The sequence below is a fragment of the Chiloscyllium punctatum genome, chromosome 9 (genome assembly GCF_047496795.1).
Source record: "Chiloscyllium punctatum isolate Juve2018m chromosome 9, sChiPun1.3, whole genome shotgun sequence".
NCBI lineage: Eukaryota > Metazoa > Chordata > Chondrichthyes > Orectolobiformes > Hemiscylliidae > Chiloscyllium > Chiloscyllium punctatum.
Window position 1 is genome coordinate 49302062 of NC_092747.1, and position 25220 is coordinate 49327281.

The window sequence follows — 25220 nt, forward strand, 5'->3', positions numbered from 1 at the left end:
AAAAACGCCTAATGTGACAAAATCTATTGCCATTATATATTTTTAAAAGGGACATTTGCAATACAAGATGAAACACTTCTTTTTTAAAACACAGCTCTGAATACAACAACCAAAACTGCACGAGATGAAGGGCTCATTTAATGCGCAAGCATGATCCTGACCTTCCGGTAGTTGGTCATTTTAACATAGCATACTGCTCGCATGCCCACTTCTGTCCTCTGTTTGCTGCGATGCTCCAATGACTCTCAGCGCAAACTGGAGGAACATCTCATCTTCAGACTAGACACTTTACAGCCTTCCAGACAATATTGAGTTCAATACCTTCAAATTGTGAAGCAACTTCCAATTTTCCCCCTTTTTTTAAGCTTTACTTGTTACATTCTTCATTTCTTCCCTTTCTTTTACCTTTACTTGTCACTATGTCCTCTCTCATCCTCCCCTTAGCCCCAGTGGGACTGTCTTCTGTTGTGAGTCTGGCAGTTAGATACACCATTGTTCTGCCATTCTAACATTCCGAGTCAAAAAGTGCAGTGCTGGTAAAGCACAGCCGGTCAGGCAGCATCCAAGCAACAGAAGAGTCGACGTTTCAAGCATAAGCTCGTCATCAGGAATGTTCCTGATGAAGAGCTTATGCTCAAAACATCAACTCTCCTCCTCCTTGGATGCTGCATGACTGGCTGTGTTTTTCCAGCACCACATTTTTTTGACTCGATCTCCAGCATCTGCAGTCCTCACTTTCTCCCATTCCGATCATTTAATCTGAATCAACATCTTTTCTCCACCAGCACCCTACACACCACCACCCCACCACACACCTCCAATTACAGTATAAATGCTGACCCTCCACACTTCAGTTCTGATGAAGAGTCATCTCGACTCAAAAAAATGTTAGCTTGTTCTCTGTCCATGTTTGCCTGCTGTGATCTCCAGCATTTGCTGTTTTCAGCATGAATCAAGGCATGTTCCACTATGCTGCATGGTGGGCAAATAACCTACTCAATTCCTGATGAATGACTTTCAGTTCTTGTCTGAGAGGTGGGTTAAGGGAATTAAAAGATTTTGTGAAAGGTGTTTTGATTTATCTTTGATTTTTATTTTTTCAAATGAAAACAGGTCTCTATAGCTAAGACAGGAATTTACTGTATCAACAATCCCTCCTAGCCCAAGCATGATATGTTGAGAAATAAATAAATTTAGATATTGATTAGGTCAATCATGAAAACAATTCGTAATTATCAAGATAGGAATTTCAAATCATGACTAAGTGAACAGCAATTACAGCTTCCTTATTTTTTTATTAATCATCCAGCACAAGACAAAAATCAGAAGTCACGTTACACCAGCTAGTTTAGTTAACTTTCTGTTTAAAAGTTGTTGCAGCTTGAGATATGAGGACTTGATGCACAACTGTTCAGAACTAAAGGCATGAGATCAAGAACTCCAGTTAGAAGCTAGTTTTCTCAATTGTAAGCTGAGAAGTTCAGCACTGATCCGCTCTACTTATGCTTGGAGGTGGATAAGTGATGAGTTAGATATCTTTGCAACACACTAAAAGAGAAGGATTTCAATGCCTGTGACAGACAAAATGATGCAATTATTGTTGGACTTGCTCAACAAGTTCAGCTATTATGAACCAAACAAATAAAGAAACAACTTTGGATTTTCACCAAAGTCCTACATCTTAAATAGCACCCATATGACATTTAACATTTAGGTAAATTGACATATTTTATGTAATGAGTGTTTTGTAGGTCATAGACCATTAGAATAGACTCACTTATATCATATCTAATAAGCAAGTGACTGGATTTAAATGACTTCCTAATTTACACACTCAGTTGCATGTTAACAGTACATTTCAGAACAGAAGGGAGGACTGGTATGCTTATGGTTTGCAGCTAGTTCAGCACGTTGCATACATTGTGTAGACATAACAGAGTCCTGCTTAAATAGTACCTATGTTGTATGTTGTGCAAAAACTAGCACCAGTAAGTGCAACGAAATGAATAAAATGCATACAAAGACTATTTGACTTACAAGAATGAGAATTTCAATACTTTCTGTTGGAGGATTTAAAGCTTATTTAATGTTAAAACTTCAAAATTTGTCTATTATTGGCAATATTCAAGTGTTTTTATAAGTCACAACTGTGGCAATACTTTGTTTGCCCCTTCGATTACGCATTCTCCATTCTCATAACCAGTCCGCAGTGCAAATACAGAAGGGATCAAGTTCAATCACCACATTAGCCTTGCCATTTTCCAAAATAAAAAGGCAGCATTTGTAACTGTAAACCGTAACATTGAAAGCTACAAGCAAAACAGCAACATGCCATGCCACAGTACATGTTTACTATTTATTAGCTTCCATAGTAGCCAACACTAAACAGAAGAAAGAATAGTGCAGGGCTTTGGCTAATATCTTTGTGCATATAATCAGCCGATATGATAAATGCTCAGGAAATGCACTTCACTATTGCAGGAACGTAGACATTAGCACAGTGATTACTCATGGCAATTCAACTTTTTGGAGCTTATTAACAGCAAATTTCTGTTCTCAATCATTGCAGAATATTTCCACATCTTTCTTCACTGTTTCAAGTACTGTATTTATTTTCCATTGACACTTCACTAAACATGTAAGGACACAATCTTGAAAAATATTCATCTTTCACGTGAATTGATTAAAACCCATGGAATTAAAGAAATGCATGAAACAAACAAAACTCTATTTCTAAAACATTTAGTTATTTAAAGCCAAGGATGTTTCTCACATTTCCAGAAACTACTCAAATATTTCTGAGTTCGATTAAATCTTATTTAAAGCATTATTTTGGGCAAATGGTTCATATCAAATATACATGTTAATTAAATCTTTAATTATACACTTCGGTTTCTCTGACAGATTGCCAGTCTTACAGCAAGGCAACAAGTCCCAAAAATAAAACTTGATTTTACTGTGCAAAAAATACACTCTTACTATTAAAGTCTGCAGCTACTGATAAAATAAAATTTGTGCATTTCATGTCAGAGAAGCTCTGTAGCCAAGTTGGGTACTTACTTTCCAATGAAATATATTCTAATCAAATCTATGCCAAGTCTAGGGTAAGCCCTGGAAGATTTGTTGACATATCCAGATTGGCTTGCAGAAATGGCTAAAAAGTACAATAAGCAACTCTTTGGAATAATGGGTTCTTTCCCCTGTGATTAGCAAAAGCACCTTCGTCCAGGCTGCACAGCTTCCTCAGAAGAATGAACAACATTAGGAACCACACCACTCTTAACACCTTCCCACCCTTCCTGGATGGATATGTTGCCTTTCTTGAGCAGCTCGTATATTTCTCGGGTCAGAATGGTGAAAGATTCCTCCACATTCATCGAATCTTTTGCGGAGGTCTCTATGTATTTCATACCAGATACAGCTGCAAGTTTCTCTGCCTCCTCCTTTGAAACTTTCCTTTGAGTTGCCAAGTCACTTTTGTGTCCGACAAGCAGAAATATGATTCGATATGGCTGGACGTGCATTTTTGCTTCTTCCAACCAATCACGCACATGTTCAAAAGATCTGCGATTTGTGATATCAAACACCAGCAGCCCACCAACTGAATTACGATAGTAGGAACGGGTTATGGACCTGAGAATGGAGAAAGAAAAGAAAAGTCAAAAACCAATTGTTCCTTTTAGGACCAGTGATCAATTACTTTAAGTTTATTTTAGTTACAACATTTATTTTCCTTTGTCAACATTAAGTTTCCTGGTAAACCCCTCATATCAAGAAAATCCCACCATGAGCTAATGCTAAAAGTCCCTTATAAAAATGTTGCAAACATTCTAGAAAACATTGTCTAGAGTTAGTTTTGATCTCAACCAGAGATTGCTTAATGCAGTTCTCTGAGGTTTCTAACAGCTGTTTTGCCCAAGTGCCACAGACAACTGAAGAACTCTCACAGAAATTCACTTCCATTACGTCCAGCAACATCCAAATTATGAATGCACACAGAAGCTTCAAAAATAGGAGGAGTACATTATTTGACCCTTTCAGGTGGAAGTGGGCACTGCAGATGCTGGAGATTAAGTCAAGATTAGAGTTGTGCTGGAAAATCACAGCATCCGAGGAGCAGATCATCAGGATTCGTGATGAAGGGCTTTTGCCTGAAACGTTGAATTTCCTGCTCCTCGGATGCTGCCTGACATGCTGTGCTTTGCCAGCGCCACTCTAATCTATTTGACCCTTTCAGCCTGCTCCACCATTCAACGTAATCATGACTGATCATCCAACTCAGCATTCTATTCCTGCTTTCTCCCCTCATCCTTTGATCCCTTTGGCCCTAAAATCTATATTTAGCTGCTTCTGGAAAACATTAATTCACTTTTGCATGAAGTTCAAACCTTGGTCTGCCTGTCTTTTAGAAAATGGGGGTATTTCACGGAAATGGTGGGGGTAGGGCAGGGAGACGGAAGTGAATTAAATTCAGCAGTAGTCCTTTCTCCTGCCTGTTATCTCATAACCACAGCAGGAAAGTGCACCTGGACTTTGGAGGAGGAAAGAATCAAATTTCACTTTTATGTCCTCCCTTGTAATTATAGGACCTGGGTAATGGATATTTTTCCTCTTTGCAACAAGGAAGACAGGCTTAATATTGGTTTAGCCTTAGGGGTGGGGAACCCAGACATTCAAGTTTCCAAACAAAACATTGCACCTCACCTTGTCAGCTCGGAAAACTTACTCATATCATCAATATCAGAATCTTTGCCTTAACAAGAATCGACGGTCAGGTCAAGTAATGCCCTCACGGACAGCTGTATCTTGCAACAGTGAGATTGCTAAGACAATTATATTTCTTCATTGTGTTTATAACTTCATCACTTCAAGTAACACTAGGCTTGCAGCTTCAGAATTTGGCTGGTTCAATTAGTTTACAAGTGAGCCACTACTGCTGGGATGGGGAAAGTAGGGGTGGGGGGGGGAGGGGGTGGCATAAATTTCCCCACCCATCGGATATTGTTTTCATGCGTTTCCTCCAAGTTATATGCAATATGCAGGTGCACTGAAAAAACAACGTGATTATCATTAGAAGGTCTCGTCGATCTCAAATGACTTGAAGCCTTGAGACTTAAAGTCGCTTGTCACTGTTAAGTACTCCAACTCAAATATGCACCATTGTGCCTTCACATTTGGCAGGTCTATCCTGGTTTGTGGAACACAATAATCTTGAGCAGTCTCCATTATGTTGGTGAGGAGGACTAGGCTATTTGGTTCAACACTTCATCATTATTTGAGTGAATGTTTAATTGCAACAACGCGTAAATGAAACCGTCCTTCTGCAATTGTCATCTCACATCGAGTGGCTCAATTGCTCTGACAGGTTAACTTCCAACAAAGAAAAGGACAAGGTAATGCCTGGTTTAAAACCAGGGCATCTAACTTATAAAACCAGTTTTAAAATCAAGCCAAAACTAAAAAAAAAGGAATAAACAAAACAGTTAAAAAGTTGGAATAACGTGGGCAGTGAATTGTCACGTTGACTTAAAGCAAGACCCTTAAGTAAATTGAAACATCATAAACAGCAATTGAACCAAACTAAAAATACTTATTTTCAATACAAGATACAAAAATACAGCATCCCCCTGTGAATATCACATCCTGTTCAGCAGCTGGAAGAACTGAAAATATTAAAACTTCTCACATAAGTTAATTTGTTCAAAATAAATCCTAGATTAAAATTCATTTGATCAGTAGAGTACTATTATAATTGACATTAACAAACTCACAGTAATAAGTTCAAAATAGAAATTTAGTTGAAGTTCATCATCAGCCAGTTAGTTGCTTAAAAGCTATGATTGATGAAAGCAATTGTGAAATATATTTTGGAACCATGCCCTCAAAATGAGGCTCAGGCTTTTTATTATGCCGTTAAACAGTTTCAGCAGGAAGTGGTTAAGAATACTTTATGATTAATTGCAGATACAGATAAAGAAAATGTATTAGTTCTAATGGACACAGGTGAACATTCCAGTATCTACATTCAAATATGCTTCTTTAATCATGCGCCATGATACCAAGATTCACATAAGACCAACACCTCAGTGCAGTCTTTCTTCTGCCTGTTGGGTATTAGCATGTTTTGTTTTGGTATGATGTACATTGTAGAGACATGGGAGTACATAAGCACAAATTATTGAAAATAGAAGAAGCTGAGAAAGTGGTTTAAAAAATACAGGATTTTGTGCTTTATAAACGAAAGTACAGGTATTACAAGTACAAAGGCAAGGAGGTTATAAATTGAAACTTTACAAAAGAGTAGTACAACCTCAACTTTATTTCCAACTCTGGACACGTTTAGGAATGACAGGAAAGCTTTAGTGAGATACAGAAATGATTTACGAGAATAGTTTCAGACAGTAACTGGGGTTTTCCTTCAAGGGGAAGTTGAGAGCAGAATTAACAGAGGTGCCAGTCAGAGTAGTTGGAGAGAGACTGCTCTATTTGGCAGATGGGCCAAGAATCAATGGCATTCATGTAAGGTGACTTGCATAAAGACTTCCTCATGCTTTTTTTTGGGCCACAGGTTAGGATCTCGAATGCACTGCCTGTGAATTTGGTGGGGCTAAATCCAACCATGGCTTTAAAAAGAAAATTGGATAAGCATATGAAGACAAAAATATTTCAGAGCTACCGGGAAAGGGCAGGGCATTTGGACTATTGAGTATTCTTGCAAGGAAACTATGCACCACAAAACCTCATTCATTGCTGTAACCATTCAATGATCCTATATTTTAAAGTCAGAGATGCTCAACAAGGAAACAGACCCTTCAGTCCAACTCGCCCATGCAGACCAGATATCCGAACCTAATCTGGTCCCACTTGCCAGCACTTGGCCCATATCCCTCTAAACACTTCCTATTCATATACCCATCCAGATGCCTTTTAAATGTTGTAATTGTACCAGCCTCCACCACTTCCTGTGTGTGGAAAAAGTTGCTCCTTAGGTCTCTTTTAAATTTTTCTCTCTCACCCTAAATCTATGCCCTCTAGTTCTGGACTCCCCCACTATAGGGAGTGTAAATAACCTTGTTTATTTACTCTATCCATGTCTGTCATGATCTTATAAACCTCTATAAGGTCAACCTTCAACCTCTGACGATTCAGGGAAAACAGCCATAACCTATTCAGCCTCTCCTTAATGCTCAAATCCTCCAACCCTGGCAATATCCTTGTAAAACATTTCTGAACCTTTCCAAGTTTCGCAACATCCTTCCGACAGAAGAGAGAGATCAGAATTGTATGTAATATTCCAAAAGTGGCTGAACCAATGTCCTGTACAGCTGCAACATGACCACCCAACTCTAATACTCAATGCTCTGATCAATAAAGGAGAGCATACTAAACATCATCTTCACTATCCTACCTACCTGCAATTCCACTTTCAAGGAACTATGAACCTGCACTCCAAGGTCTCTTTGCTCAGCAACACCCCTAGGACCTTACCATTCAGTGCATAAGTCCTACTCTGATTTGCCTTTCCAAAATACTGCATCCCACATTTATCTAAATTAAGGTCCATTTGCCACTTCTCAGTCCACTGACCCATCTGATCAGGATCCCATTGTATTCTGATGTAACCTTCTTTGCTCTCCACTACACCTGGTCACAGTTCTCCAGTCTGAAAGGCAACCCTCTACCACCACCCTCTGTCTTCTACCTTTGAGCCAGTTCTGTATCCAAGTAGCTAGTTCTCACTGTATTCAAAGAGATCTAACCTTACTAACCAGTCTATTATGAGGAACCTTGTCGAACGCCTCACTGAAGTGCATATTGATCACGTCCATCGCTCTGCCCTCATCAATCCTCTTTGTTACTTTTTCAACAAACTCAATCAAGTTCGTGAGATATGATTTCCCAAGCACAAAGTCATCTTGACTATCCCTAATCAGTCCTTGTTTTTCCAAATACATGTTAATCCTGTCCCGCAGGATTCCTTCCAACAACTTGCCCACCACCGATGTCAGGCTCACTGGTCCATAGTTCCCTGGCTTTTCCTTACCATCTTTCTTAAATAGTGGCACCACGTTAGCCAACCTTCAATCTCCCGGCACCTCACCTGTGACTATTGATGATACAAATATCTCAGCAAGAGACCCAGCAATCACTTTCCTAGCTTCCCACAGAGCTCTTGGGTACACCTGATCAGGCCCTGGGGATTTATCCACCCTTACACCTTTTAAGACATCCAAAACCTCTTCCTCTGTAATATGGACATTTTTCAAGATGTCACCATCTATTTTCCCACATTCTATGCCTTCCATATCTGTCTCCACAGTAAACATTGATGCAAAATACTCATTTAGTATCTTCCCCACCTCCTGTGGTTCCATACATAGGCTGCCTTGCTAATCTTTGAGGGACCCTATTCACTCCCTGGTTACCCTTTTGTCCTTAGTGCATTTATAGAATCCCGTTGAATTTTCCTTACCCTTATTTGCTTCTCCTGATTTCCCTCTTAAGTATACTCCTGCTGCCTTTCTAATCTAAGGATTCACTCAATCTCTGCTGTCTATAACTGTCATTTGCTTCCTTCTGTTTCCTAACCAAAACCTCAATTTCTCGAGTCATTCAGCATTCCCGAACCCTACCAGCCTTGCCTTTCACCCAATGAGCTCAATTTTTGAAGGCTTCGCGTTTTCCAGCTGTCCCTTTACCTGCAAACATCTGACCCCAATCAACCTTTGAAAGTTTTTACTAATGCTGTCAAAATGGGCCTTCCTCCAATTTAGAACTTCAACTTTTAGATCCTGTTTATCCTTTGCCATCACTATTTTAAAACTAATAGAATTAGGGTCACTCCCTCACTGACACCTCAGTCACCTCCCCTGCCTTATTTCCCAAGAGCGAGTCAAAATCTGCACCTTCTCTAGCAGGTACAGCCACATCCTGAATCATAAAATATCTTGTACACAATTAACAAATTCCACTCCATCTAAACCCTTAACACTATTGCAGTCCCAGTTTGCAAAGTTAAAATCCCTACCATGACCAATCTATTATTCTTACAGATAACTGAGATCTCCTTAAACATTTATTCCTCAATTTCACACTGACTAGTGTGTGTGTGTGTGTGTGTGTGTGTGTGTGTGTGTGTGTGTGGTGGTGGTGGTGGGTCTATAATATAATCCCAGTAAGGTGATCATCCCTTTCTTATATCTCAGTTCCACATATATAACTTTACTGGATGTCTTCCCAGAATATTCTCCATAAGTAGTTGTAATGCTTTCCCTTATCAAAAACACCACTGCCCCTCCTCGCTTGCCTCTTTCTATTCTTCCTAAAGCATTTGTATCCTGGAACATTAAACTGCCAGTCCTGTCCACCTCTGAACCACGTCTCTGTAATTGCTATGATATCCCAGTCTCATATTCCTAACCATGCCCCGAGTTCATCTGATTTCCCCGTTAGGCCTCTTGCATTGAAATAAATGCAGTTTAATTTATCAGTCCTACCCTGTTTTCTGCTTTGTTCCAGCCTGTCCTGACTGTTTGTCTTGCTCCTTTTTCCAATTATACCAGTCTCAGATTAATCTCTTTCCTCACTATCACCTTGGGCCCCACTCCCCCTCTCCTCCCTAACCTCCTGAGCAGCTCTAGCAAATCTCCCTGCCAATTCAGGTGTGATATGTCCTTCTTGTACCAGTCACTTCTACACCAGAAGAGATTGCAATGATCCAAAAATGTGAACCCTTCTCCCCTGCACCAGTTCCTCAACCATGCATTCATCTGATCTACCTTCCTATTCCTACCCTCACTAGATCGTAACTTGCAGGATATACTACTATAGAGTACCTCTTTCTCAATTCTTGCCTAACTTTCTATCTCCCTTCAGAATCTCATTCTTTTCCCTTCCTATGTCGTTAGATCCAATGTGTACAATGACCTCCTGCTGGTCCCTCTCCCCTTTGAGAACGTCCTGCACCTTCTCCAAGGTATCCTTGATCCTGGCACTAGGGAGACAACAGAGCTGAAAATGTGTTGCTGGAAAAGCGCAGCAGGTCAGGCAGCATCCAAGGAACAGGAGAATCGACGTTTCGGGCATAAGCCCTTCTTCAGGAATGAGGAAAGTGTGTCCAGCAGGCTAAGATCAAAGGTAGGGAGGAGGGACTTGGGGGAGGGGCGTTGGAAATGCGATAGGTAGGGAGACAACATCCCATTCTGATTTCTTGCTGCCGGCTGCAGGAATATTGATGCCTCTGACTAGAGAGTTCCCTATCACAATCAGTCGCATGGAACCTGACGTACCCCTCATTACATTAGAGCCATTCTCGGTACCAGAAACTGAGCTGTCCATGCTACATTCCCCTGAGAGTCCATCACTCTCTGCCTTTTCCAAAACTTGTTTGAGATGGGGATAGGCATAGGAGACTCCTGCACTACCTGCCTCCCTCTCCTACATTTCCTGGAGTTAACCCAACTATCTAACTGTATCTGGGGCTTTCCCCCCTTCCTCTAACTGCCATCCATCACACTCCCTAGCTCCTGTAAATGCTTTATTGCCTCTAACTGCCGCTCTAACTGATCAGTGCTATCTGGTAGGATTCTCAACCAAAAACACTCCCTGCAGACATAATAATCAGAAACATGGAAACTCTCCCTCACCTCCCACATCTGACAGGAAGAGCACATCACTCTACAAAAGGCCATCTTTCCTCCTTCACAATCTACAGATCCAGAAAATAGCACCATCTTTTTGCTCTTAAAAAAAAACACTGCTCCAGGCTAACTTAGTACTTATGCTTCATATTTTTAAAATGTAATTAAGAGACAGACCTCAATAAAACACAATCAAAAAAGAACCAACTCTACCCACTATTGTAGATTTACAGCAAGGTTACACTTAAAAACTATGCACTTAGCTGTTCCTGTGTGAGTTCTCCCACAGGATCAGCTGTGAATATCACCGTTTGTTAATTTTTCCTAGATGCACTCCAATGTCCTGAGATACGTGAAATCAAACAGCAAAGGCAGTAACTGTGCAGATTCACTGTTGTGTCAGACAGCAGTGTATGTTTCTTTCTCTGACCATGTGGTCACTGCCTTTAGTCTGTCTTCCTCCTTTTTAAAGTGTTGTTGTTTTGATCTTTTGTCCCCCAAACTCCCAAAACAATGTAACAGCTTATAAAACAGTAATTGCTGCTCCCGGAATTCAAATAAATCACCTCACACCTAAAATATCTCAAAAGAAAAAGGAGCAGCTCTTCCAGCCACAATTCCATGGTTCATTGAAAAGGTAAAATGAAGATTCCCAATTATTCACCATTGTGTTATTCAAAGGAGTGGAAATGGGTTTCTCGATTATGGTAGATATGAGCATTATATATTTTTTTTTTAAAAATCAATTCTCTCTACTTTGCATCTTCCCATTTCTGTTCATAACCACATACTAGGAGTTTTGCAGAAGCACCTGTTCCCTTCTTCCTACATAGTTGAGAACCTAAAAAAGCAGTCAGCCCTTCCCTAAATGCCACACGCATTTGTCAGAGATCTTTTAAAAAAAAACCCAGATTGTCAATTTTCTGACTTGTTACAACTTTATTATAATTGGCAATGAGTACTCCTAAACTACGGAGGACGCTAAAGACAAACAAGCAATTTTTTTTTTCTCATCATGTCAATTAACTTTCTCTTATAAAAGTGCACAAATTTAGTGAAATTGCAGACCTACCCCTACATGGTTAAAGGATAAATGACATTAATTTAATTGAACATGAACCACAAGTTACCTTGAGTGGATTTTTTTTTTAAGGCAATGTCCAAAATAAAAGCTTTATCTGCTCTTCACAATGTTCTCCAAAAGCTGTTCCATGGCCATCAATTCCTTGCTGACACAACATACTCACCAGTAACTAAACCAAGACACCATAAAATAGAAACTATCTCAGAAGGAGCACAATTAGCTCCTGTTATGTGCCCCACCAGATATTCAATTCCAATCCGTAATGTTCCCTAAAAACCAAATGCCACTCCAGACCACAAAGCTCAGACAACTCAGTCAAATTTGTTCTTCTACCTTTTTTTTGCAAAGTCTGAAATTCAGTATGACTATTTGAAATATTTGGATATTTTGAAAATGTTGTGTCGCATTATCAATACGTTTTAGAATTTTTTTCTAAACAAATAAAGCCAAAGCAACTTAAAAACACTACTAACATTAGCAGAATTTGAAGGGGTTTAGGAGAACATTTTTCACCCAGAGTATTGGGAGTAGCGGGTGGGAGGCAGGGGTAGTCATAGAAATGTACAGCAAGGAAACAGACCGTTCGGTCCAACTCTTCCATGCCAACCTAATCTAATCCGACTTGCCAGCAGCCGACCCATGCCTCTCCAAACCCTTCCTATTCATATACCTATCCAGATGCCTTTTAAATGCTGCAATTCTATCAGCCTCCACTATTTCCTCTTGCAGTTCATTCCACACATGTCCCACACTCAGAGTGAAAAGTTGCCCCTTAGGTCTCTTTTATATCTGTTCCCTCTCATCCCAAACCTATGCCCTCTAGTTCTGGACTCCCTCACCCCAGGGAACAGACTTTGTCTATTTATCCTATCCATGCCCTTCCTCACTTTATAAACCTCTAAGGTCACCCCTCAGCCTCCGATACTCCAGGGAAAACAGCCCCAGCCTGTTCATCCTCTCCCTGTAGCTCAAATCCTCCAACCCTGGCAACATTCTTGTAAATATTTCTGAACCCTTTCAGGTTTCACAACATCCTTCTGATAGGAAGGAGAACAGATTTGCACACAATATTCCAAAAGTTGCCTAACCAACGTCCTGTACAGCCACAACATGTCCTCCCAACTCCTGTACTCAATATTCTGATCAATAAAGGAAAGCATACCAAACGCCTTTTTCACTATCCTATCTACCTGCGACTCTATTTTCAAGGAGCTATGAACCTGCACCCCAAGGTCTCTTTGTTCAGCAACACTCCCTCGTACCTTACCATGAAGTGTATAAGTCCTGCTAAGATTTGCTTTCCCAAAATGCAACACCTTGCATTTATCTAACTTAAACTCCATCTGCCACTTCTCAGCCCTTGGCCCATCTGATCCAAGATCCCATTGTAATCTTCGCTATCCACTATACCTCCAATTTTGGTGTCATCTGCAAACTTACTAACTATACCACCTATGTTCACAGCCAAACCATTTATATAAATGACAAAAAGTAGTGGACCCAGCACTGATCCTTGTGGCACTCCACTGGTCACAGGCCTCCTCTCTGTAAAACAACCCTCCACCACCACCCTCTGTCTTCTACCTTTGAGCCAGTTCTGTATCCAAATGGCTAGTTTTCCCTGTATTCCATGAGATCTAACCTTGCTAACTAGTCTCCTATGGGGAACCTTGTCGAACGCCTTACTGAAGTCCATATAGATCACGTCCACCACCCTGCCCTCATCAATCCTCTTTGTTACTTCTTCAAAAATCTCAATCAAGTTCGTGAGACATGATTTCCCACGCACAAAGCCATATTGACTATCCCTAATCAGTCCTTGCCTTTCCAAACACATGTACATCCTGTCCCTCAGGAATCTCTCCAACAGCTTGCCCATCAATTATGTCAGGCTCACTGGTCTGGAACTCTCTACTTTAAAAGCATGATAGAGGCAGAAATTTGCATTATATTTCATGAAAAACCTTGAATATACATTGGAGATGCTGTAATTTATAAAATAATGAACCAAGAGCTATAGTTTGGATACAGCCAGAGGGCTCCTTCTTTCAGCAGTAAGGTCACAATGGGGCACATTGCCTCCTTTTGATATGTGAATCTATATTTCCAGGAATTTCAGAGCCAAGGACACTGTACTGTAAGGATAAGAACACAAATTAGTAAGCTAAGTGAGCTATTATTATGCTTAAAAGACCTATAGTCAAATCTTAAAAATGCAATCATTTTGTTTTTGCAATAGTGCGAGAGTAAGACAAAATTACGTTATGAAAAGGCAATCTGTTGTTATGACAGCACATATTAAAATTTTTCTTACAACAAAGTTTAATTCAAGAAAAGCAGTGCTAGGGAACAATAATATGTTGTGAAAAGGCCTGGAGCTTCAATTCAAAGAACTAGGTGGTCATAAAATATCAGATAGCCTTGTATCGAGCGGGAAGATGACAATAAAGAGAATGTTATAGAAGAGAAGCCTTTTTGTGATTTTCCTGTTAAAATCCACCCATGTTCGTACCAAATATGTAATTTGGACTTCTCTGAATTATAGGTTAGAAATTATTTGTCAATAATAAACTAAATGAACATTACAGATTACTCTTTCTAGCTTTACCAACCTGTTTATATGTTGAAAGATTTTTGCAGCACAATTTTGCCGTGTGTTCTCAGAACATCTTAAACCAATACATTAAAATCTGTAGTATTAAAGCTACATAAAAATAGAAAACAAAATCAACCCCAAGTTTCCGTGGTATGCTCCCAGAATTGGAAGATTTGGATCTCTGACTTAGAGCAAATAGGTAACATTTTATGGTCAACAAGGAAAAGATACAGTTTTCGCAAATGATTCCCCAATTGAGCATCCAGGATAAGCATGAAGTCAAATGTAGCTAAGGTTAGTTACAGAGGAAAAAAAAATTACTCAACATGTGCTTTAACGCCAATTCCAGATTACCCTTCCTTACTTTTTCCATGATGTGACGGTGCTGGTGTTGACTGGGGTGGACAAAGTTAAAAATCACACAACCCCAGGTTACAGTCCATCAGGTTTATTTGAAAGTACAAGCTTTCACAGTGATGCTCCTTCATCAGGTAGCTAGTAGGAGGGAAACAGGGCACAGAATTTATAATAAAAGATCAAAGTGTCATACAGCTAATGTGATGTATTGAACAAACCTAGATTGCTGTTAAATCCTTAATCATTTAGAATAGGGATGCACGTTTCGATTGATTAATATATAAATCCCAGAACTTCTTTCAAGTCACAGTCCCAAAATAATTTAAGGTTTTATCAGTATAAAAAAGAAGTGACATCTCAATTCAGACAATGTATTAAAGGTGTGAGGTCAGAGTCTATAGAAAATTGGTGAGTTAGAAAGATTCATAAATACAAGTTTACTGCCCAAATTTGATCGCAACTGGGAATTTAATATGCCTAGTTATAGAAACAACAAAAAAACCCACGAGAATTTGCAAAGGCTTTTATCTCAATGCAAAATGTCCATGGGTTGTGCTAACTGTTTAAATGGATTCTATCCTAAAAATTAAGTCTTATCCAACAGGTTAGCAAGCCAAAACATTGAAGGCTATGGGCCAAGTGCTGGAAAGTGGAACTAATTAGATTTAGTGTACAGGTACTTGTTGTAACACAGACTTAATGGGCTGAAGGGCCTCTTTAGCTCTGTACAATTATGAGATGGGCGGCACAGTGGCCCAGTGGTTAGCACTGTTGCCTCACAGCACCAGGGTCCCAGGTTCAATTCCCGCCTTGGGCGACTGTTTCACCTTCTCCCAGTGTCTACGTGTGTTTCCTCTGGGTGCTCCGGTTTCCTCTCACAGTCCAAACATGTGCAGGTTAGGTAAATTGGCCATGCTAAATTGCCTGTAGTGTTAGGTGCATTAGTCAAAGGGAAATGGGACTGGGTGGGTTACTGCTTGGAGGGTCGGTATGGACTGATTGGGCTGAAGGGCCGGTTTCCACACTGTAGGGAATCTAATCTAATCAAGACTTGGTTAGCTTTGATGATGTGTACTGTGGAAACAATAAAGTTGTTGGTCTTGAATATTTGAATAATGTGTAAATTAGAGAATTACGTGGTTCAGTATCTTGCAAGGCAAGGTGATGTGCCTATACTGGAGTACTTAATTTTTTCCCTTTTGGGTTTGCTGTAAAAGTACATCTTAAGTTTGTCGTAAGATTTGTCTGCTACAGCCAGAACCCTGTCCACAACAAATAAAAAGCAGTTGAATAAAAATTCAGCAGTTGAAAGATATTTTCCAGAAAGACAAAGCTGTAATACCTAGTGGCTGCTGTGCAAGGTAAAAGAGAAAATAAGTAGAAATAGAAATGGAGAAGGAAAAGCAGTAATTTAAAGTAAATATTATTAATAAACTAATTGTACTAGATTACTTAGAAACATTTAAAATTTCTGTGCATCAAAACAGTAGGAAAAAGGACAACATGAAAGGTGTGAAAATGGTTTGGGAGTTGCAGCAGTGAAACAGTGCAATGATTCAGCAACAGAGATATTTACTGAGACAGAATCTCTCAGTTTTCCCTTCCTTGTGTATTCTAATAAACAATTGAAGGGATGCAATGATACAAAGAGAGAGTCAAGAAATTGTGCACGAGGACTTTGTGTTACTCTTTCATAGTACCAGGTTATAGTCAAACAGGTTTATTTGAAATGACAAGTTTTCAGAGCGCTGTGATTTCAAATAAACCTGTTCAACTATAACCTAATGTCGTGGGACTTCAGATCTTGACCAGGCCAGGCAACACCAGCACCTGCAGATTTCCCAGAATTTGGAAGCACACTTGTAGTCAGAGGTGGCAGGAGAGTCTTGGAGAGAGAAATTGTGTCAGTTCCTGAAGATTTCCTGCCACCTTTTGCTCTTCTGAGTGCTGGTTCTAATGGGACGATGGCAATTCACTCAGTAGCAGTGGGGAGCTAGTTAAGGCTTATCAGTAAACAACTAACAGCAATTTTCCACCATAAATGAGATTTTACTGTCATCACAGAGGACATCACACTGATGAAACTTATCAGGAAAAAAAAGTGCATAAAACAGATGTTCAGTTCCAAACAAATCAATTATTTTTACCACCTTGAATCATTGGAAAGCCTGCAGTGAAAGGCTAGAAATGTTCTTAAAATTGCATGGAGTAATGCAGTAAGAAAGGAACAGTGCTGGTGGTGAGTAAGTTATGACCATTGCCTCCAGTTGTTTCTCTGCTCCATTTTTTCCAGTCCTCTCATATTCCATACACATCAGCAACATAACTTGCTACATGCACAGGGAAATCTGCAGGTCTGCATTTATCTCTACATCCTGTTTGTTGTCCCTAATTGGACAGAAATTATAGAGCGGGCTTGATGTTGGGTGCATCCTGTGAAATTATCTCAGGAGGCATGTTGCTGCTGTAAATGGGGTCAACGCTCTAAAACGGTCCTAACTGCCAAAGATTTTCAAAGTACATAAGACTCAACCCGAGTAAATATATTCTTATAAATCATTTGACACTACAGAATTTGATAAATGCTTAACAAGCTACACTATGTCAAAGTTTTTTGTCTTGCACTCATCAAGACAACTCACACGAAACATCAAAGTAAAGGGATTGGATAAGAGTCAGCAGGGGTGCGCACAACAGGATCCACCTTTGTGGATGCTTCGGAAAAAATGGAAGGGTATAGAACACAATTTTGCTATTTACTGATAATGCAAAGCAGAGGTATTGGTAATCAGTGAGAACAGCAAAAACATTCAAGGTAACAGATAGTTTACACAATAGGCTAATAGGTGACAGGGCATATACAATTTAATGTGGATAAGGCGTTCGACAAGGTTCCCCATGGGAGACTGATTAGCAAGTTTAGATCTCATGGAATACAGGGAGAACTAGCCATTTGGATACAGAACTGGCTCAAAGGTAGAAGACAGAGGGTGGTGGTGGAGGGTTGTTTTTCAGACTGAAGGCCTGTGACCAGTGAAGTGCCACAAGGATCGGTGCTGGGTCCTCTACTTTTTGTCATTTATATAAATAATTTGGGTGCAAGCATAAGATGTACAGTAGTAAGTTTGCAGATGACACCAAAATTGGAGATGTAGTGGACAATGAAGAAGGTTACCTCGAATTACAACTGGATCTGGACCAGATGGAGTTTAATTCAGATAAATGGGAGGTGCTGCATTTTGGGAAAGCAAATGTTAGCAGGACTTACACACTTAATGGTAAAGTCTTAGGAAGTGTTGTTGAACAAAGAGACCTTGGAGTGCAGGGTCATAGCTCCTTGAAAGTGGAGTCACAGGTAGATAGGATAGTGAAGAAGGCGTTTCCTTTATTGGTCAGAGTATTGAGTACAGGAGTTCGGAGGTCATGTTGCGGCTGTACAGGACATTGGTTAGGCCACTGTTGGAATATTGCGTGCAATTCTGGTCTCCTTCCTATCGGAAAGATGTTGTGAAACTTGAAAGGGCTCAGAAAAGATTGACAAGGATGTTGCCAGGGTTGGAGGATTTGAGCTACAGGAAGAGGCTAAACAGGCTGGGGCTGTTTTCCATGGAGTGTCAGAGGCTGAGGGGTAACCTTATCGAGGTTTCCAAAATTATGAGGGGCATGGATAGGATAAATAGACAAAGTCTTTTCCCTGGGATCAGTGAGTCCAGAACTAGAGGGCATAGGTTTAGGGTGAGAGGGGAAAGATATAAAAGAGACTGAAGGGGCAACTTTTTCACGCAGAGGGTGGTAAGTGGATGGAATGAGCTGCCAGAGGAACTGGTGGAGGCTGGTACAATTGCAACATTTAAGAGGCATTTGGATGGGTGTATAAATAGGAAGGGTTTGGAGGGATATGGACCGGGTGCTGGCAGGTGGGACTAGATTGTTTTGGGATATCTGGTCGGCATGGACAGGTTGGATCGAAGGGTCTGTTTCCATGCTGTACATCTCTATGACTCTATGTCTCTAAATGAGAGGAAATACATTTTCGGTCAAAGTACAACCGAATAAATAGAAGAAAAGTGCAAGTAGTCAAAGATTCAATTCCATAATTCCTCTCCTCACTGTTAGGCTATTAAAATAAATTCATACCAATAATTTTACTCAAAATGATGTAAGTACTTCACAAACATTTGTTTTAATATCAACAGGAGATGAAGTAAACATAATAGGAATAATTTGAGTGTATGTCATGACAGGGCAGCTCGGCCATGTAGAATGTTCTTCCTCTGCAATATGGGAAATCAGTTACACTTCCTGTACCCAGCGTAATCCCATGTGCAAGAAGTGTCTCTAGCTACAGCTACTTGAAACGCATGTTTTGTATCTTAAGCAACAATTGGAATCACTGTGGAGAATCCATAACGCTGAGAACTTCATGGATAACATGCAAAGTGAAGAAGTCACACTGCAGGTAATGTGTGCACAGGCAGTAAGGGAATGGGTGCCCATCAGAAAGAGTAAAAACACCAGGCACATAGTTAGCTATTGAGCAGGTGTACGGCATTCTGAAAAGGCAGGGTGAGCAGACAGAGTTTGCGGCTGTGCTCTATATTAATACCAAAGACATTTGGTGAAAAGAGGCATGAGGTCCTGCAAGCAGAATACAGGCAACTAGGAAATAAATAGCAAAGAACATCAAAGGTAGTAATCTCAGTATTACCCACCCCTGACTCCACCACCTCCCCTTCCCCACCCCCCAATGCACATGCTAGTGAAATCAAGAATGGGAGAGTAGATTAAATGAATGCATGCCTGGGATGATGATGTAGAGGGGATGGATTTAGATTCCTGAGACATGGGAACATATTCTGGAGAAGGTAAGTTGCGTACAAGTGAATAGGTCACACCCCAGTAGGACCAAGAACAATATCCTTGCAGGGGAGTTCACTAGAAAGTGAGGGGAGGATTTAAACTAGAGTGGCAGGACTGTTGGAATTTGAGCAGGGACTTAACAGTAAGGGAAACAAAGATGGAAACGAACGACAGAAAAGTAGTCTGCAAAGGCTGGTGATAGAGAAAACAAGGACTATCAGCAAATATAGCCAAAGAACAAAAAAAAATTAAAACATTTAAAAGACAAGATTAAAGGTTCTTTATCTGAACATACCAAGCATTTGCAATAAGGTAGATGAATTAGCAATGTAAACAGTTGTAAATGGGGATGATATGATTGCAGTTACGGAGACATAGCTTCAATGTGATTAAGGCTTGGAATGAGGGTTTCAATATTTAGAAATAACAGTAAAAATGGAAAAGAAGGTGGGGTAACATTGTTAGTAAAAAAACCTGTGCAATAGTGAGAAAGGATATTGGCTCATAAAATGTTGATGAAGAGTCAGTCTGGGTGGAGCTAAGTAGCAACATGTGACAGAAGACATTAGTGGGAGCTGTTTGCAGGCCTCCAAACAGTAATGATAAGTTAGGGACATCAATAAACAGGAAATTGGAGAACTATACAACAAGGGTGCATAATCATTAGGAGTGACTTTATTCTGCATATAGACTAAGTAAACAACATTGGCCAATAATACTGTGGTGGATTTATTCTTGAGGCAGATACAAGATTTCCTTTAGAATAACACATTGAGGAGTGAACAAGGGAACCTAGATTTGGTTCTAGCAATGAGAAGTGGTTAATTAAGTATCTAACTATGGAAAAGCAAGATATTGGTTAAGAGGGGAAAATAGACTGCAAGAGTAAACTTGTAAGGGTCATAAAAGTGGACTGTAAACACTTTTAGAAGTAGGTAAAAAGAAAAAGATTAGGGAAGACAAATGTAGGTCCTTTACAGTCAGAAACTGGAGAATTGATAATGAAAAGCAAGGAAATGGCAGAGCAATTAAGCAACCACTTTAATTCTGTCTTCAAGGAAGAAAGCAATAATAACTTTCATGAATTGAGGGACGTAGTGAAGAGGAGGATTTGAAACAAGTTAATATTAGTGAAAAACAAATGTTGCAGAAATTAATGGGACCGAAACCTGATAAATTCCCAAGGACTGATAGTCTATATGCAGGGTCCGATGGAAATACTGAATGCGTAGTTGTCCTCTTCAAAAACTGTGCAGATTCTAGAACAGTCTGACACATTGGAAGGTGGCAAGGGTAACCCGACTACTTAAAAAGACAGCAGAGAATTCCAGACCAGTTAGCCTAACATCATTAAGTGAAAAATGCTGGAGTCTACTATAAACGATGTCATAACAGGGCACTCAGAAAATATTAACTGAATTAGATAAAGTCAACATGGATTCATGAAAGAGAAGTAATGTTTGACAAACCTCCAAAGAGATTTTTTGAAAACATAACTGGTACCACTGGATATGGTGCATTTGGATGTTCAAAAAACTAAATATAAAGTCCCACACAAAATGTAGGTACACAAATTCTAAATACATGGGATTGGAGTAATATACTGAAATAGACTGAAAATTGGTTAACAGACAGGAAACAGATTAGGAAAATATGGCCCTTCTTTGGAGTACAAACTGGTGTCTAGAGGTGTACACTAGGAATCAATGCTTGGATCCCAGCTAATTCATATATATCAATGATCTGGATGAATCAAATGTGATACGCCCAACTTACAATCCAATTTTGTTTTGTGTCATCAGGTGAGTGGTGAGGTGGATCTAAAAGAGGTTCAAGTGATTTAGACAAGTTGAGGACTTGTCAAACTCATGGCAGTTACTAAATAAATGGCAAGTTATCTACTTTGGTGGGAAAAAATAGAATGCCAGAGTATTACTTAAATGGTAACAGATTGGGAAATGTTGATTTGCATTCCTATACCCCAATCAATGAAAACAAGCATGAAGTTGCAGCAAGCAGTTTGGAACATCAATGGGAAGTTGGCATTTACTGCCAAAGGAGTTGAACACTGGAAAAAAGGGTCTTTTTGTTGCTGTTCAAGACCTTAGTGAGGCCACACTCGTGACTACTGTGTGTAGTTTTGGTCTCATTACCCAAGAAGGGGTTTATTTGCCATACAGGAAGTTCAGTGAAGATTCACCAGACTGATTCCTGGGACAGACTTGTTGAATGAAAAAGACTGGAGTCAACTAGACCTGCAGTTACTGGTGTTTTTGAGGGGGATTTCATTACATTCAGACAGACTGACAGACTGGATACAAGGATGACATTGTCTCTGGCCTATGTGGATGGAGACAGACAGAGGAAGAGAGTTTTCACTCAGAGGTTGGTGAAACTGAAGATGTTATTTCTATCACACTTGTTTCCAAATCTCTGAATACATTTATAAAATAAAGTTTCGAGACACTAAAGGCATCAAGGGGTGTGGGCAGAGTCTGGGAATATGGCATTCAGATAAAGGATCAGCCATGAATATACTGCAAGATGGAGAAAGCTGCCTGGGCAAAATATCCTATTTCCTGCCCTTACCCTGGACCTGTTTTACAGAAAGTACAGTCATCATGGTAAGAATGATCTACATGTTATTGTCAAATGTTACTAATTACATCTGTTGCTCTTATAAGCTAAGGTTAAAGCACAATTTTGCAATGCCATAGTAAATTTTGATTACAGCACCACTAACTTGTCTTGAAAGCCAAGACGAACAAGAATATCTATGATCTTACTGAACAGACTGGGGGGACTGAATGGCCTACTGCTGTTCCCAAATTTATTGTAATGTTTTTCAACCTGGCCATTGTTGGGAGCTAAATCTGACTCTACTCCAGAATACTAATTTACGTTTGGGATTGGGCACCCCATCTGCCTTAAAAATACTTTAATCAGAAATTTACCTTTCAATTCCAGACTTCCCAACACCGTAGATTTCCTTTCCATTAGCAACGGTCAGTCACATCCATATTTGTCCAAACATGAATCAGTTGGAAACATATTATGAACGCAATTCAACCGACAGCTGCTGCGTTTTGAACCGAGTGAATGGAAAAATGAAGGTAGCGAGCCCCTCTCTCGCAGATGTCAGCAACAGCTCCAAACTGAGACCGACCGTACCACAGGCAAAGCTAAAACACACGCCTGAAGGGCTGCAAGTATTGCCCCAGAGGCGAAATTGGTTTTTACAAGAGCAGCGCACGTTTTATGAGCCTGAGACAGAGAGAGGAAAAAAACAAGGAAGTGTGTCTGCTCCAGAAGTTATATCATTGCAGCCGTCGTTGGAAATAATGCAAACCAAGGACATCACTCCTGGAGCAGAGTCCAGCAAATGCCAACCTCCAAGCCCCACCGCCGGTCCTCGGTTGACATGCAAATTCCGCACTTTGATTTACACTCAAACCAACAACAAATAAACACGCCGCCGCATACCTGAACCTCTCCTGCCCGGCTGTGTCCCACAGCTGTAATTTGATCCTCTTTCCCGGCTCGATCTCCACCAGCCTGGCGAAGAAATCCACACCAACCGTGGGGTCAGACACGTCGTTGAATTTGCCGTCAGTGAATCTCCGGAGGAGGCAGGACTTCCCCACGGTCGAGTCCCCGATCACTATCAGACGGAACTGATAGATCCAAATAGCTTCCATGACATAACTTTTTACCACCAACCTTCCCACCAGTAGCACCCCCCAACACACACACACCCCGTCCCCTTTTACAAGGTCCAAGTAAATTTGCAAAACGCTGTGTCAACCAAATAAAATGAAACTAAATAAAATACGGGGCTGAAGAATTTCACCATGCACAGCGGAATAAAATACACACGCGCACATAATCCCAAACTATGAATGCAGTAGAATTTCCTTCTCCCGCCCCCTCCAACCCAACACAGTACAGTTTGCAAATGCTGCAAACTCAGCTTTAGAGCTGATACCGGAAAACCAAACCCGGCAAGTGGGAAGTGATGATTGACATGATGAAGCCCCAATCCCAAGTCAGAAAGCAGAGGCAGTGAGGCCGTAACCACTAATAGGACGCGGGAGGGAACAGGAGCTCCTGGGCTGATGCTGAGCTCAATAGGACGTGTTCATTTCGCTGGCCAAGGGCTCTTCGGATTTGATTTAAAGAGTGAACATACTCAGACAAACATCCAGACATCACAGTACGGCACATGCATATGCACATCCCAACTTCAAGGGCACTATAATATGAATATCAGAAAAATAATGTCACTATTATATACAAGACTACTGTATCTATTTAAGAATGTGGTAAAGGGTCATACGACAATAAATCAAGCTGTGAATCCTACCTCTATACTCATCAAATTCCAGCTTTTCTCCACTTTATCCCAGTTTAAATCAATATTTAAATAGCCTAGAGTAATTCATACTGAGTAATTTCTAGTATTTAACTCCAAGGAAACTTCAATGAAGTTTCCCCTCCTCTTGCCTTAAAATTAGACAAACATAATACAGTATCTAAATCACATGTATGAACATTAAATACTTATTCAAAGCTTGTGAGGCAAGACTCATTGTGCTTACCAGTGGTCCCTAGCTAATGTCACATGAGTGAAAAGGAGCCCGATCTCCAATTAGATGGCTGTTCGGACCTACAACTTGAATGTCCAGAGTTATCTACCCCTTTACATGGTGAATGCTGCTAACTCCAGTTTCACAGAGGGTCAGATATTGAAAAGGTTCATTGCAGCATGGAAGGTTAAAATCTATTTGGTATTTTTGGCAGATGTAGCACAATAGGAAAGCAGTGTAGACTGCAGAAAATGGCAAAACCAACGAAACACCATATATTGACCATCTCCAGGAACTGTCAAGCTACCAAGATGGATTGCTTTTGCCTTTGGGATCATGTAACAGCACCAGAGAGAGAACGGCGGCAGCAGCATGCACAGTTCCTCCAGTAAAGCCACATTCCTTGGAGAGAATTGACCTGTGAATTTGTGGTCACAAGTGATAGAAGGACAGCCTATAAAAGAACCTGACAAACTTATGACTGTAGAATAATTGCTGCAGCTGACCATGTCCATATAGAGGCAAGCACCAAAATCTGGTTCAGAATGGTTTCAAGAGTCAAACACACCGAAGCGGCAACATCCAGTGTGCCAAAGTTGGCACAGCTGCTGAAGTCTCCCAATAACAACAACATGAACTGCCAGTTCTATGGACATTCATGGTCAATCCAATATCGGGCTGGACAGTGTAGGGGATCAACAAAAAGTAATGAAGTAACTTACTCAATGAGGAGTCTATCTATCACAACATCATGTAATCAGCTTTTCTAATGAAGCTTTACAAATTTAGCAATCTCAATCGTGGTACACTTCAAATCACCTGATGAAAAAGAAGCCAGTATAATTCATGAGTTGAAGTTGAGTTCTGAGGAAGGGTCATTGGACCTGAAACGTTAACTTTGATTTCTCTGCACAGATGCTGCCAGACCTGCTGAGCTTTTCAAGCAACTTCTGTTTTAGTTTCCAATTCAGGATTTCATTGCATTGTCTAAGTTGGTGGTCTCTTGCTGAATCATCTGGTGAAAATGGAACAAGAATTGTGAGCAGTAGAAATGCAAATTAAATTTTTAAAATTTCAACCTATCACAAATTTGCACA

General features: G+C 40.2%; 1 protein-coding gene across 1 annotated transcript; it reads right to left on the reverse strand.

The window, feature by feature from the left end:
* Nucleotides 1-1273: 1273 nt before the first annotated feature.
* On the reverse strand, nt 1274-23489 carry LOC140481380 (ras-related protein Rab-39A-like). The gene is made up of 2 exons (XM_072577477.1): nt 23021-23489; nt 1274-3633 (listed from the first exon to the last, which is right to left on the reverse strand). The coding sequence occupies exons 1-2, from the start codon at nt 23233-23235 to the stop codon at nt 3207-3209; spliced, it is 642 nt and encodes a 213-aa protein (XP_072433578.1). The 5' UTR covers nt 23236-23489; the 3' UTR covers nt 1274-3206.
* Between the last annotated feature and the right edge of the window lie 1731 nt (nt 23490-25220).

Excerpts from the sequence above, each read along its gene's own strand:
- LOC140481380 (XM_072577477.1), bottom strand. The coding sequence starts at position 23,235 with ATGGAAGCTATTTGGATCTATCAGTTCCGTCTGATAGTGATCGGGGAC. Across the intron at positions 3,634-23,020 it reads GCCGGGCAGGAGAGGTTCAG|GTCCATAACCCGTTCCTACT; the intron begins GTATGCGGCGGC and ends CTCCATTCTCAG.